The sequence below is a fragment of the Poecilia reticulata genome, linkage group LG10 (genome assembly GCF_000633615.1).
Source record: "Poecilia reticulata strain Guanapo linkage group LG10, Guppy_female_1.0+MT, whole genome shotgun sequence".
Lineage (NCBI taxonomy): Eukaryota > Metazoa > Chordata > Actinopteri > Cyprinodontiformes > Poeciliidae > Poecilia > Poecilia reticulata.
The window spans coordinates 16,440,061-16,456,043 of record NC_024340.1 but is presented as its reverse complement, the minus strand read 5'-3'; the positions used below and the strand labels follow the sequence as shown (position 1 = coordinate 16,456,043).

General features: G+C 38.4%; 1 protein-coding gene and 1 long non-coding RNA gene across 2 annotated transcripts; one reads left to right on the top strand and one right to left on the bottom strand.

The window, feature by feature from the left end:
• Positions 1-6: 6 nt before the first annotated feature.
• On the top strand, positions 7-1,507 carry LOC103471565 (myosin heavy chain, striated muscle-like). Its single transcript, XM_008420647.2, has 2 exons — positions 7-557; positions 1,294-1,507. Exons 1-2 carry the CDS (start codon positions 76-78, stop codon positions 1,505-1,507), a joined length of 696 nt encoding a protein of 231 aa, XP_008418869.1. The 5' UTR covers positions 7-75.
• Positions 1,508-4,175: 2,668 nt separating this feature from the next.
• On the bottom strand, positions 4,176-6,404 carry LOC108166641 (uncharacterized). The gene is made up of 2 exons (XR_001776980.1): positions 5,147-6,404; positions 4,176-4,885 (listed from the first exon to the last, which is right to left on the bottom strand). It is a non-coding gene; the product is annotated as an uncharacterized LOC108166641 (long non-coding RNA).
• Positions 6,405-15,983: the final 9,579 nt, after the last annotated feature.

The window sequence follows — 15,983 nt, the reverse complement described above, 5'->3', positions numbered from 1 at the left end:
GCTACCCTGCTGCAGAAATGCACCAACCTGGGGAAGGAGAATGGTGACTTGAAGAGGAATACCACCGACCTAGAGATGGAGATTATCGACTTGGAGGTGAGAAATGCTACCCTGAAGATGGAGTACGAAAACCTGGAGCAGAAATGGATTACCGTAAAAGAGAAAAACACCACCCTGGAGCTGGAAATCACTGCTCTGGAGCAGAAGAAGACCGCCCTGGAACAGAGAAGCACTGCCTTGGAGCTGACAAACGCTGCCCTGGAGCAGGAGAAGACTGGCCTGGAACAGAAAAGCACCATCTTGGAGCAAATAAAGACCGCCTTGGAGATGACAAATGCCGCTCTGGAGCAGGATAATGCCGCTCTGGAGCAGAGAAGCACCGCCTCGGAGGAGAGAAGTATCGCCCTTGAGCGGAACATTACCACCCTGGAGGGGAACATCACCACCCTGGAGGGGAACATCACCACCCTGGAGGGGAACATCACCACCCTGGAGGGAAACAACACCCTCTTGGAGCAGTTGCACACCAAACTGGAGGAGGAAAACAACTCCCTGAGGTACGTCCTGCAGAACAGCAGGATGACCTTCCTGGTCGAAGCTTTTTCCAATTCGAGCAGGAAAAAATTTCTTGGAGCATATAAAGACTGACCTGCAGCTTCAAGTGGAAGAGCTGAATCATAGGCGCCGGAACAGACAGGAGCAGAAGAACCAGCAGCCATCTGAAGAAAAAACCCATGAAGACAGCCAGTCGGTTTCAGACCAACCACAGGAGAGGCCACCGGTATTCAGACGTGTGGTCAGAGGCTTAACCGATACACTTGTAAAAATGTACAAAACAGACAATCTCAGGTACTGGATTGAACCATGGTACTTCTAAATAAAGAAGTACCATGGTTCTTTATTTACCATGCATGGAAGTACACTTCATGCTTGATTGTGGTTCGCAAAAAAGCTTGAGGACAGCAGGACTGCGATGTCAGGGGAGCTTCACACTTGGGGGCTGACCTTGAGGGCTTCGTGTCGAGTCCCATTGGTCTCCGGGCTGACCTTGAGGGCTTCGTGTCGAGTCCTGTTGGTCTCCGGGCTGACCTTGAGGGCTTTGTGTCAAGTCCGATAGGTCTCCCAGCTGACCTTAAGGGCTTCATGGCAAGTTCCGTTGGTCTCCCGGCTTTCCTTTGTTCTAGTTTAATTAGGTTCCTTTAGTCTCCTTACTCCTTTGTGTTTGTATTTTGGTTGTTTCCCCTTGTGTAATCTTCCCCCCTTTCCTTTGCTACTTTCTCTATCCGTTCACAGTCTGCTTCCAYTCCCTCCACTCACACCTGCTCATCAGCCCAGGTCCTGCACAGTGGTGCACTTGGTAGCACTGTTGCCTTCCAGCAAGAAGGTCCTGGCTTCAATTCCCAGCCCCTGGTCTTTCTGCATGGAGTTTACATGTTCTCCCWRWRCATGCGTGGGTTCTCTCCGGGTACTCCGGCTTCCTCCCAAAGTCCAAAAGAATGACTGTTGAGTTCATTGATTTCTGTAAACCCATCCTTAGGTATGGATGTGTGCATCCATACCTAAGGATGGATGCACACATCCTGGTGACCTGGACAGGTCACCACACCCTGGTGACCTGTCCAGGGTGTACCCCACCTCCTGCTAGAGATGGGCACCAGCACCTCTCCTGACCCCACTAGGGACAATGGTGTAAGAAAATGGATCGATGGATCATACCAGGTCTTTTGTCAAGCTCACAACCTCTGCAGTATTTAAGCACCTCATTGTTAGTCGTTAGTTGCCGGTTCGTCTCGTCACTTTTCTCACTTCTCCCTGGTTTCCTTGTGATCTTTCTGTGTCTCCAGTTTGTCTTTGTTTTGCATTTTATTTGTTCCCTGGATTTTTTTTTTTTCATTTTTGTAAGTTTGATTATTCGTTTTTTCATTTCTATGGTGGTTGGGGTGCTGAGGTGGTCCACCGTATTTTTGTATTAAAGATGCTAAGTAGACAGGAAAAATAAGAATATTACTGGGTAAATTATATGTTACGGGAAAACAGCATCAGTGAAACGCTATTTAAATCCACACCTGACTTAAAAAAAACTAATCAAAAAATACAATTAAAATGGATATAAATTATTTGCACTTCTGTTTAATCCAAAATAAGTCAGTGGCTCCAGAAGGCCCCATAAGTGCTGATATTTTAACACTGACCACAGATATTTAAATGTGGCATTTGCTTATTAAGATTATCAATGCTGCTGAATTTGATTTAATGGTTTTATCATACATAAATTAAACTATTTAAACTGTTTAACATTTAAATGTAAGATTTTAAGGARCTGGCAAGTTTACTTTGTAAAAGTTGGAGTCTGGAGTCACAAGTGACTCTTTGACTCATTTATATCAAATGATGAAATATTGCTGTGCTTTGTTTTTAGTTTTATTCTTTTTCAAGTGTTGCCATGAAAAARCACTGACTMTCCTGGCCCCTGAGGTAAATCTGGTCTAGAACCAGCCTCCAAACCCAACTATTTATATAAATATTTTGGTAATACTCTGTAAAATATCAGAATGTTCACATAACTTTTATACTTTGAGTTGTCTGAGGACATATTTTGAGTATTAAATCAGGTGTTATGATTAGTTACTCAGTGGTTTACCAAATACTTTTTACACTTGCTTAATTAAAGGTATTTAAAGTATACTACTCTTATTGGAGTACAGTTTTGGGGTACTCTAACCAACTATGCATGAACGATTGCTCTATGGATCACTTTTTAAAGACACAAAACCGCCATAAAATAATGTCTATCACTGCAGCGGACGTGTATATACATATATATATCAGTGACGTGCAGTCAGGGGAGGCAGGTAAGATCATGGAAAAATAATATATAAAATCGTTTATATTGCTATTTTCACCCTGTGGTTTTGTACTATAAAGTATCTATTTTTTACTTAGCTTAACCAATTCWGATTAGTTTTTCTTCAAAATCGCTGGATTTTTGCATTTTCCCATTCAAATCCTCAGAAGCGAAGCCGGTGAGGCAGCAGCGAGCCGAGCCTGCGATTGCGCAACCTCTCGCTAACTGCACTGTCTGCCATTATATGACAGCATATTCGTCCTGTCTGTACACCGGCAATAAAATGGCTAAGAAACATTTAATATATGGACTGATTTTCCATAGTTTTGCTTATGTATATAATGTACAATGTTTTTTGTCACTAACTGTGTGCGTATCGTGTTTTGTGTGCGGAGGAGCGATCAGAAACKGCAGAGAACAGACTCGAGGTGAGGCAGGCAGTTCTCTTGCCTCATGGCAGGGGGCGCTCATGTTCCCAGATATTGTGACTGCACAACTGCAGAGTCAGACACAGTGAGCTAGCCGTGGAGCTAGCCATACAGTATATAAGTAAAGTACAGCGATATATTTGTTTTCTTCTCTCTTCCGACGTCAACATGAAAGACTACATTTCTACACTTAAACAGTTTTCTAAAGTGGATTTTCAATTGAAGCAGGAGATGATAACTAAAGGAAGACCAACACGGAGCTGAAAGTTTCTTGGAGACAGTTTGATGATTCTCAAACAGAGTAGAAAAGACATGCCGAGGATAGACTTGGCTTTGGATGAACGGATATTTTTGTGCAGAATTAGCGGTGCATGGATTTCATTGATACATAAAGGTAAGACGGCAATATTTTGTTTTTGTTTAGTTTTTTAATGAAATGTGCGTTTTGTGGGCTACAGTTTATGTTTAAATAATTCAGTAAAGTAGAAGCGGTAGCTAATCTACCTCAGCAATTATTTATTAATAAAACATTAAGCTTAAAACATACTTCAACTACAAACTAAATGTTCTGTTCTGTGTGCAAAATTCTTGAATGTTTTTTGGTGTTAAATCCTAAAACATGAAGTGGCATTGTTGTCAGTTGCTATGGCAACAAGCGCAGCTTGGCGAATACAGATCACTTTGCTGTGGATCATAGCACGAAATTAATACCTATATTTTTAAGTTTCACTGAGTTAACGCGGCTATGGATGACATGTAAAAGATTAGTCTTTTTGCCCCCAACGTCATATGTGTAACATTTAAGATGTGATTACAGTGTTAGACTCAGAACAGGACCAGTGCTAGGTTCAGCTAGGGAGTAGGGAGAAGTGTAAGTGTATAAATGACCACAGACCAGAAAACAAGTTTAAACTGCCGGCTTATTATTTTAGTTGGATAAGAAAATAAACAACAATTATACAAACAGTTGACATACAATGACACAAATTTATTAGAAAATAGTTCCCCTATTTCTTTAGAATGATTTATTTAATCCCTTCTTTGAAATTTAAACCTATTATTAGGTATTAAATGATACTATTTATTTAAACCTAGGTTATAGTTCTATTTAAGTTCAATTTATACTGTTAATCTATTTAATTTACAGTTTGTTTTAATCTTTTAAAATATATTTTAGTTTAGTGTTCTTTTAAAAAGTTAGTTTTTTAATTTCCTGTTTTAACCGTTTCTTAATTCTATTTTAACCCAACAATTTCACATTCTACACACTGCAACAGACACTGAATGTGGTTCAAAGAAAAAACCAACAAAACACAACAGACACAATTCAGCAAAAGACCGAATAACTTGTGCTTCAATTCGATGTCTTTTCTCTCTGATGATCCTGAAGGGCAAACCCGTTTCTCTGAATCTACTGCTATTTCAGCATGAAACATGGGCAGGTCATACGAGTTTGGATGAATTTCAGTATCCAGCAGAGGGCGCAGCTCCTGCTAGACGGTTACAGGGCTCCTGGCTTACGGCTCGCCATCTTGTTTCTCACTAGCTGAATCCAACTCAGCAATCGACTCGGAATTTCCCAGTCCAATTTCCAGCAGAACCTCAAAAAGGCCTGTTTTAATAACCAACAAAGCATAACAAAAGTTCATTTAACTCCGCTTGGTACTGAATGAAGTTATATACTCGCCGATTCGGCGGTTGAACATCGTGTGTGGGTGGGGGGAACATGCTTCACCCACCACAGCTCAACCGTTACTTCCACAGTTTTTGAACATAAAACATAAATGCGCTACTTTAGCTTTCCGTTTCAACGAAATAAAAATACTTTACAAATACGTTCTTCTCAGAAAATAAAATACACTTTTTAACTCACCACGTCCAGTTCTGTAACATATAACACAATCCCGAACGCAGTCAGGTTGAAAAGTGCAGAACGCTCCTTCTCCAAAAATGGAAAAAATGTTTTTATTCGTCGATTTGTCTTATCTATTTGTCGATTTGTCTTATCTATTTGTCGATTTCTCTTATCTATTTGTCGATTTCTCTTATCTATTTCTCGTTCACAGCACAACTCTCTTAGCTTCTTTGTTCTTTGCTTCGTCTTTGCTCTCTCTGCTTCTTCTTCTTCTGGCGCGAGAACATAGCAATCCGGTTGGCTGGAGCTAGTCACATGGGCTACACATCAATGTGACCCTTCAGAATAAGAGATTATTTATCTCACACTTGACCTTTTCAGCTGCTGACAAAATAAAGCTGTTTTATGCAGGTTTTTAACCAAATAAAATAACAACATGAAATACAACACTTATGGTGCCTGTAATTATTACTTTATATTTTTAACTGTTTTAAGACCTTTTTATTCTCTATTTATTCTCCTATTTATCTATTTATGTCCTACTTATCTATTTTATAGCTATTTGTATGAAAAGGCTTACATTTAGTGAAGATTATGTTAACCTGGGTTACATATGCATGCGCGAAATTTCCGTAGGTCTAATAACATGCATGGTGTCTTAAATCATAAGTCAGTGCCTCACCAGCATTGAACCTCACCGCACGTCACTGTGGAGCGGCGATATTTGCTGCTTTTTGTGGAAATTGTAGTCTGTGATTTTACGTAAGTTATGGATTCATCACCTTCAAATGAGACACAACTTTTTATGAAATGTGTGATTCTGAGAGTTTTGGTGGATCCAAATACCATCCATCATCCTCCTGCCACTTCCTGTTGTCTTTGTCGTTTATGGCAGTAGTAGCATCCAGCTGTTGATCACGTGACTCGTGTGTTGTGAAAAAAGTTTTTTGAAATTGGCTTGTTTCCATTCATCAAATTTATTTTTGTAATTTCCATTTGCTCGGTTGGTTGATGGAAACACAGCTAGTGAAGAAAGCAAAACTATTTCTAAGAAATGTTCCTATTTTCTCTGGTTTCAGCTGCGTTTTCTGCCTCATTTTCTTCACATTCAGAGCAGCTACGTATCTGGTTCGGTACCTGGTCGCCTTTTTTCAGCCCTGCGTCTTTCTGAGGCGGTGAGGAGACTCGGCCTCCGCTGGGGAAGCATCGACGGCTTCATGTTCCCGCCTAATCCAAAATATGCACCATGTTGAGTTTGATTCAAACTAAATGTAAAACTTGCTTAACAATAAAAATCTTTGTCAAATGAACAAGAGCAACTTTCTGCACATCAGCAGCTTTTGTGCTTTTAAAATAGGAAATGAGTCTCGTTGGAAAACATATTCTAATTTAGTGAATATGACAGTAAATCTTAATGTGAGATGGAGATTATTCATTCAGTAACATTAATACAATAACCAGGACCTGGAGGAGTTTAACGTCTGGTCAGGTTGTTGGTAATTTTCTTGATTTTACAAAGAATTATTCTTTCATTGTCATCTCCAGAGGTTCCACTGTTGTTCAGAACAGAACCAGAACAAAACCAGAATAGAAACAAAACCAGAACAGAACCAGAGCAGAACCAGTCTTCTTTACCAGGTTGTTGCAGTGTCACCAGGTGTTTGCTAATTGCTGCAGGCTAGTCTGAAGGAGCTGAGTGGCGGCTGCTCTGTGAAGATTAGAAACTGCCTCGAAGGTGGAGCTACGTCCAACCAGGCGTTTTTCACAGTGGTTGCCATGGAGACTAAAGGATTCCTCAAACATACCTGAAAGAATCAAGGCAGCACTCCAGCTTTGTGTTTGATGAGGGAATAACGTCACAATGTGAAGTAAATCTAAAACAATGTCAGTTTTACACGATTTTACCAATAGAAGGGATGAAGCTTCAAGAGCTAAATTACACTATTGATGGTTCAAATTGATTTCTGAGAACTTTTTGTTTGGATGTGAGAAAAAGCCGGGGGTTTCTGGTGTTGTGGAGCATTTTCAGGCTGTGTAAAGCCATTTTCATGCTCCGTCTCCTGAGACCCAGTCACAGTGCGGCTCTGTGGGCCGCTGGAACGGCTTGTTTGCTGCTCTGGAAAGAAAACTTGGTCTGAGATGTTTCTGCAGTTGTTTATTCTGCCTGGCACGGCTTCAGAAAGACTGCTTCCCCTGCGGTTGGCAGTTTGTAAATTAATTGATTTATTTGGTTTGGGAGGATTGCATGCATCACATATTTGGAGCAACCAAATCAGCAATTATGTGGTTTCAGATTTCATGTTTGGGTCCGGCTTTGACAGCCTCAGCTATCATCAGGCGAGTCTGGATTTAATGTCTGTTTTAAATAGCAGCACCATTAACTACGGCAGAAATCATTCATGAAACGGAGAGCTCAGTTTCTTCCACAGACTTTTTATACATTTTCAAAGTGTTCCTAATTGAAAACCAGTTTTAAAGCTGCTTTTACTCTTTTTTTTCTATCCTGTTCAATTAGTAACACATTCGGCACAATCTTGTTTGCCCCAAAAAAAGGGGTGGGCAGAGTATCCAAAATTATACTCAAGTAGGAGTAACAATACTTCAACATATTTTTACTCAAGTTAAAGTAAAAGGTAGAAATTAGTCAAATAAGGAAGTATTTGGTTAAAAGGCTACTCGAATAGTGAGTAACTGATCAAATCATTTAGCCAAAATATAAAGTTAAGTGGAGATTTTGGTATTTTAAAAACCAAAATGATGACAATAATTTTTGTTTCTAAATCAGTTTCTTTCAATAAAAAACTTAAAAAACTTTAACAAAAACTGCAGGTGAGTTTCTGGTTAAAACATGTTTGTTTTTCATTCAGTTGGTAGAAAATTAGTCTTTCCAATATGTCTGTGAAATATTTTTTTATGTTCCACAGCTGGTGACCAGTCGGGTCACTGTCTACCAGTTCACTTGGTCCTCTGGGCTAGGGCTCGCCATCCAAGTTCTTGTAAGGTTGATCTTGATGTCTCTGGCACAATGTTTCAAAAGTGCACCATAAGAAAAAAAAACCTGACCTGGAAGAAGGTCAAAGTAAAGCATCTTAAAACTCAGGATGCTAATATCAACAAAGCAATTCAACAATTCAAATTTCAATCTAAAAGTGCCAAATTACATTTATAACACTAAATCTCACATTCAAAATGTGGATTAGAAACCCGCATTAGCTCTGACCTACAGAGAACAGAAAGTTCCTAAGTAATAAGAACACATTACAGCACCATCGCATTAACAACGTTGAAATATTAAAACATGTACTAATAGAAAAAGAAGTAAATTTTTCATGGAAAAAATACAACATACACAATAATAATGATATAAAATTTATAATACAATTTTATTTTTTATTAAATTTGAACAGTTATTAGGTATTTTAGCCAATTTTTTGCGAATTTATTGGGCCAACGGCTGAGCGCGTGCGATTACTCACCGATGCTTCAATGCTATACAACTACCAGGGATTTTTCCGGACGTCAGCTGTTAGAAGCTTTTGGAGATCTAATTTTTTTAAAAAACCGATTCACTATTTTGAATTATGAATTCTGAGATACTAATTTAACATTGTGTTTCTTCAAAGAGTTTAACAAAATCTTACAGGGGATTCACGGAACAACGGTCAGCTCTCAGCTCTCACGGGAGTTGGACGCAATCTGAGCTAAATCTCAGCGCTGCAGTTAAAGGGGCGGGACAATCAACCTGATTGGCTGATGTGAAATCAGACGGTGCCAGTTATTGGTTGTTTAAAATGTCACTAAAAGCAATCATTAAACGGATATTTCACAAGTTTAAAAGATTTTTAGCACTTTTTTTTATCAATATTTATGAACATATTTACTAACATTCTTTTTTTTTTTTTTTTACTTAAATACTTTTTAATCTCGTTGTGGAATGAGATATTAAATCAACATCTATTCATTTTACTTGTGTTTTTAACACTGGGTTACACTCATGTTTGTTGATGGTGTTTTACAGCATAAACATGTTATTACACTTTCCAGTATGCTCAGAAATCGGCCTGTCATGATAACAAATTATACTGGACGATAAATTGTCCCAGAAGTCACTGCAATAATATTGTTATTTTGAGACCATTGTCAGGTAATATAATGGAAATAATGGCACATTCTCAAATATCAATAAACTTTTTAATGAACATTTAAGACTGGAACTGGAAGACATTTAAAAAAATCTAAAACAAACAAAACAACAAATGAAAATAATGATGAAGTCCTTATTTTGAGCCAGTTGAGACCGAAGCACCAGACTGAAGACTTTCATCATCCAGTTTTGGTAGAAAGAGAAAAAATGGAAATGATTGAGTTTTAATTTATCGTGTGATTAATTGATTTATTGCTGATTGTGATGAATCGTACGTCGATCCTTGTGCCCAAACCTGAGCTGCTGTCCTGCTGTCTGAACCTTTCGCTGCTTTAATGGTCAAGCTGGTCTGGAAACACAAGCAGCAGCCCAAGGGCAGCCAATGACAGGGAGACGGGCTGAACTTTGTGTGGGCCATCTGTGTGCTATTTGGGCCAGGCCCGGCAGTCACGGCTGCTTAATTCAAAAACTGTCAGCCAGTGTCATTAGGTTCAGCCATTTAAAAGCTTCAGATTTCATTAGCTACAGGAAGAACCACATTACCCACAGGATTAATGTCAGGGTTCGCAGTTCAGAGCCGCGCCGCTGGACTGCGTCAGTGCGTCTGGGTCGACCATCTCCATTAGGTCCAAATATCATTTTTCAGAGCCAAAACAGCTTATAATCCACACGTGTCAAACTCGAGGTCCAGGAGCCAAATCTGGCCCGCCGTAGCCTCTTATGTGGCCACTAGGCTCCAAATTACAACAATAAGTCCCTTCAGTTTTTCACAAATCTGCAAAATTCACACAAAATCAGCAAATCTCTTTTTTTTCTGATTTTCTCAAAATTGGCCAAAAACATTGAGTTTAAGTGACTTGATGTCAAGTTAGAGTCATGCAGCGATTAATAAAAAGTCACATTTAGCATCATCATACATTAGCCCAAATATCGTAAAAACTCTACATTTTGCTTTTACTTGAGTAATTTTATTTAAAAAATCACCATAAACAGACACACAGCAGCAGTTTTTGTTAAAGTTTTAAAAGCTTTTCATTGAAAAAAACTGATTTATTTCTTGTTATATGAATTATTGTCATTTTCATTCTTAAAACACCAAAATTTCCCCTTAACTTTATATTTTGGTCACTCAAGTATAATTTTTTGGTCTCTATCTGCGGATAATTTGTGTTTATGATCTCATGATCTTGTTTCGTGCTCCATCTATAACATCATCACTTTTCTGAGTGCTTCTCTCTCTTCTTTTATTCATGTTTTATGATTTTAGACATAACAATCCTGAGCTACAAGCCCAAACAGTTTAAAAGTAAAAGCTGGTTAAATTATGAAATAAATATGTCCGTTAATCTCCGTCGATTTAGTCCTGAAAAGTTGAGTGAATTCTTTTTACGCCTTAGAAATCCTGAAAGTCACCCACTGCTTCCTGCAGAAATCTCTAAATCATCTTCTGAAGGACTCACTACTCCACAGCCAAATGTTTTGTTTACACTCTTGGAGTGTTGCATCATCGTGAGTGTTTCATAACAAGCTGCGCTCCGCGGCGTCCTGACGTTGATGTGCGGTGGTAGAGGTGACGCCGCAGTGAATGCGCCAGGATCTGTCGTTTCAGGAAGCCTCAGTATCTGGAGGGAGACGTAGAAAGCGCTGAGTCACTTGGTGGAGGAACATTCAGAAAATGATAAGTCGGTGAGGATGAGCCGAGTCATCGCTCTTCCTGCCTAATGTCCCGACTTGCTTCAACTCAGCTGAGTTTTCCTGCACATGGTTTCAATATAGTTCCAAAAATCTTATTAAAGGTGATCCATAAAGCTTCCTTGAACAGAGGAGGATAGATCTGTGGCCTAAACAAAACATGTTGGTTAGATTTTTAATAAAATCATTCTTAGGTAATGAGACTTTAGTCTGGTCAGTTATGACTGTTTTGAGCTCCTCTTGTTACTTTAATATAAAACGTCTATATTACCTAATGCAGATTAATCACATTACCTGTTTTGACATGAGAGCCTCTCTTCCAGAGAAGCTACTTTATTCAAAGCAACACCTTGTGCGGTCCTGTACTGCGGTCAACAAAACAGAGTTGCCAACGTGAGTGAAAAGATGAGCGATGAGAGTAAAAAATGTTGTGATCATCGGCAAGTTTCACTTTAATATCTGTCTGTTATTATTAATTTGAATAAAGCTAAAGTATTATGTGGCCAAATTACTGCACAGGTTAATTATACTTCAATAAAGCACATAAATAAAGCTCTGCTGGGGTTGCTAGGTAACGGCCCAGTTCCCGTCCAGTGTGGGTCAACAATCTGAAGGTTTTTGAAACGACCCATTTTCCGAACACCAAAAAATATTAACTCATCGCCGATAAACAGTTGGGTGGCTCTCATTTTAAGCACTTTTTAGGAGAAAATGAAAGTATAAAAATGTGAATTTTTCATGCCAGATCTCCTTTAAAAACCTGAAGCTGTGAGCGGCAGATGGAGAAGACTCTTTTGGAGAAAGAGCAGCGCTGTGGTTGACATGTTTCCAAGGCCAAAGGCTGTGAATATTATGTTCTCTGCTCTCCAGAGAGGGCAGCGGCTCCAGGCCTGCGGGGCCACAGAGCTTCTGGGTTTCATCACTTTCACATTTATCTCGGTGTCGCTTAAGTGCCTGCGTGTCCAGACCCGCGGCGAGCTTTATCAGGTGTGAGAGCGCTCCGAACGTTGGAGGCTCTTAATCAGGAAATGATCGCATCCAGCAGTGACTCAGCCTGGCTGTGACACCGTCCGTATTTTACTGGAGAATCAACTACCAGAAGGCTGAAGTTCATATTCCCACTCCTGGGACTGGAACCTGCTCCGCTGGGATCGGCGGCCCCAGCAAAACCGAGACCGGATCTCATTTTCCAGAGCTTTGACAGATCCAGGGAGGCAGAGCAATTTAGATGTTTGAAAGGCTCCCTTTCATCTTCTTACCTTCTCACGAAACCTGCAGACGGTTTCCAGCGTCAGAGGAGCAGCGGCCCGCCGTAATACTGCTGACTCTGCACTTAATTCAGTTCAGGCAATTAGCAGTTTGTCTGTGCTCTCACTTTGGGCTCTGAGATAAGCACATAATCCCTAAAGTGGGAAGGGGCATTGCTGTTTAAAGCCCTTTATTACTCAAGTGCAGCTCAGCCGATATTTCTGTCACAGCCGAGGATTTCTGACCAACATGCAGCTGATGGAGGACAAAACCGGGCATAAATTACTGAGTCATCCTCTAAAACTAACAGAATAAATCACATGTGTCCTTTAATGCAGTGCTTACTTAATATAAGGTTTATTTTAAAAGAAAAGAAGCACATGCTCATATATTACCAGTTATTTCCTAAGAGATAATTGGCAGATATTTGAACGATGTGAGGTCTTTTTCTGAACGGCTTGATTTGAATCTTTTCACTCTAAACATATCAGACAAGCCACTTCCATTTCAATCAATCAATCAATCAATCAATCAATCAATCAATCAATCAATCAATCAATCAATCAATCAATCAATCAGTCAATCAATCAATCAATCAATCAATCAATCAATCAATCAATCAATCAATCAATCAATCAATCAATCAGTCAATCAGTAAAGCTGATCTGTTTCACACATTTTATCAACAAGGCAGTTCAGAGTACTTTTATCATAGAAACGCATAAAAACAAAGTCATAGAAAACCAGTAAATATTACATATGTGGAAATAAAACCAGAACGTATCTGATTGTTTTCAAAGCCTCTGCGGTCTGAACGGCCGAGTCGCATTTTATACAACTTTACGTCATAAACGTGAGACATGCGTCATAATTCTGCACCAGATGAAGACAGACGATGGACATCTGGACGTAGACGATGGCTGAAGCAAACAGGGCCGACATTCATAAACCTTGTTTTAATTTTTTATTGGCTTCTTTCTTCTTGTTTTGATTTAATGGATCAGATAAAAACTGATCCATAAACGGCTCCGTCCTTTATCACTTCTGTAAACAAACTGCCGCTGTGTGACGTTCTTCTTCTGCACACGTTGATCAGTTTGTGGTTGTGCGTCGCTCACACAGATCCGTTGTTTGTAATTAGTGATCCGAACGACCAAAAATAAAAAAGTGGCTGAGCATCAAGACCTTCTGTGTGAACATGGATCTGCATGAGTGTGAAACCAGGAAAAACAAGTGTAAATGTGGCGTTTATGTTTTAACCTTCAGCAGAAACTGGAGGTTAAAACTTTAATTCATGCTTTCTGTGTCTCATTGCTCAATATTTATCTAAGTAGCTGCTCAGTATTTGGTCGTTTCAGCCAGATCTGACACGATAGGTTCAGTTTGACAACAAATTGTCCCAGAAGTTATTGTGATAAGCAATAATATTGTTGTTTTGAAATAATTTTCAAGTAATAATGCAAGAACATGTTCTCAAAGATCCATAAACACTTAACACTGGAGCCGGAAGACATTTTAAATATCCAAACAAATAAATGAAGTATAAAGTCTTCCTAAACAAACATGTCCTTTAAAATGGCTTGTTTGAGACCAAAGAACTGGACTGAATACTTTTGTTTTCCAGTTTCTGTTCAAAAGAGAAAAACAATACATCGTAAAAATGGAAATTATTGATATTGTTTTATTTATCATGCGACTAATTGATTTATTGCTCAGTTCCAACTTATTTATGTTCAAGTCTGCTGTGTTTTTGGTCCAAAAAGAAAAAAAGACCATTACAAATCGTTTTTAAAACTTTTTCTTCTTTTGATAATGAAACAGTTCAGTCAGTGCTTCAGCTTCTCTCTCCCTGCTGGTTCCTCCGTTTTCTTACCGTTTATTGTTTCTCTCTGCCAGGAGGTTATTGTTCATGTCTGCGTCTTGGTCCAGTCAAAACTCAATATGACAAGAAGATGAATGGATGAAACTTCCTGTCTTATATTTCTGCACAGCTTATTTCAGTTTTCTTTACTTTCCAGTTTATGCTTGTTACCATAGAAATCTATCTAACGTGAGGAGAAACATTAGGACTTTATTTGAATGACATGACACTGAAATAAACATGGAGGAGTCGTAAATAATGACATTTCAATGCAAAATTGCTTTAAAATTTACACTAAAAATGTCAACATTAAACATTAGTTTAACGTTACCAACATTAGTTTTATCTTATTAATATATCTGATTATCGTTGGATGAAAAATCTAATTTCCATTTTTCTTTTTCCCTAGAAAATAATGGTTATTGAGCATCGTAAAAATCTGCGTGTGGTTTTATTGATAGTCTTACATTTAAAATAGTATAATTTAAATTTACGTTGAAATGTTTCTTTCACTTCCTGAAAAGTTAGATTTTTGGAATATGATGTATTCCAGTTTTTTGGTTTGGTTTGTAGCATTGAAACATTTAAAATCTGTTTTCAAAGTAACACTGGTCGACATAATGAAGCTCTGACAATAAATCAAAATGCTGAATTGTTGCTTCACATGGGAATGAAACTCAAAAGCCGGGAGATTCTTTGTCTTGAGTTGCAGAATAAAACGCTGCTTTTAATGCTTTGTTGTTTTTTTTTATCTACTTAAACATTTAAGACTCCTGATAGACTGGAAACGAGCCGCATTGTTGACAAAAAGAACCTTGACCTTAAACAACAAAGCTGTGGCCAGCAGCTGTGGCCAGCAGGGCCACAGCTTTGGCCATTTCAGGGCCATTTCTATTTTAAATGGATCATTTAAAATAGAAACTGGATGAAGGAAATGCACCTTAGAAGAAACAATGCTGGATTTTTTCTGCTGCCAACAAGCTGAGCTCTGTTCAGTAAAGTGGAAAATTCCTGATGATGACTCCGCTTGACGGTGAAGATCGTTTTTGGTTTCCCTGAGTGAATCGTTTGGATCTGGACTGACTCCAGTTTCTGACCGAGTCCCAGCAGGTCGGTTTCTACTGCGACCAGCAGAAAGGAAACAAGGGAATCGCGTTTTAAAAGGCGAAAACTAATAGATTATGAGTCTGAATTCCTTAATATTTATGAAAAAGTGCCAAATTATTTCACTGAAAACCTGAGAAAAATATTGTGCTGTAAGTGAAATAATCTGCCAATAAAAAAAGAAGCTTTTTCATCAATATTTAGAAATAATTTACTTAAGACAAGCTTCTATTTATTGCTGAAAAGTTACATATAAGTTAGTTTTGTCTTGATTCAAGTGAACTGAGATATTTGCACTAGAAAACTACTTGGTAAGACTTTTTCTTTTTGCAGTGTTGCTTCATATTTATGCTCAGTCCTGTTTCCTGGATTATCGTTTCATAGTAATCCATGAAACAGGAAGTCATGGATCACTAATCAACATTTCCTAATCAACTTTAAAAAGTAAGATGGAGTAAAAATGCAAGTTTATACAGTCATTCTTATGAATATATTTTTTAACATGGTGTTCCCTCGCTCTATATAAATGTACATAATTTAATTGTTGGCTGTTTTTAAATGTAACTGCTTTACTGCAACAAAACATTAAGTTATTTAAATCAGTGTTGCCAGTAATTGTATTTGATTTCTCCAAATCATTTTTCTAAGTTATTTGCCTTGAGCTGTTTGGTCATTTCTACAGTGAAAACTCTTGCTAGAGTTCCTCAAGAAGCTCATTTATTTATATTAAATTAAATACAATGGAAAACAATGTTGCTTCTATGTTCAAAAAGTTAATAGTTTGTTTTTTTCAGTTTGCAGCAACT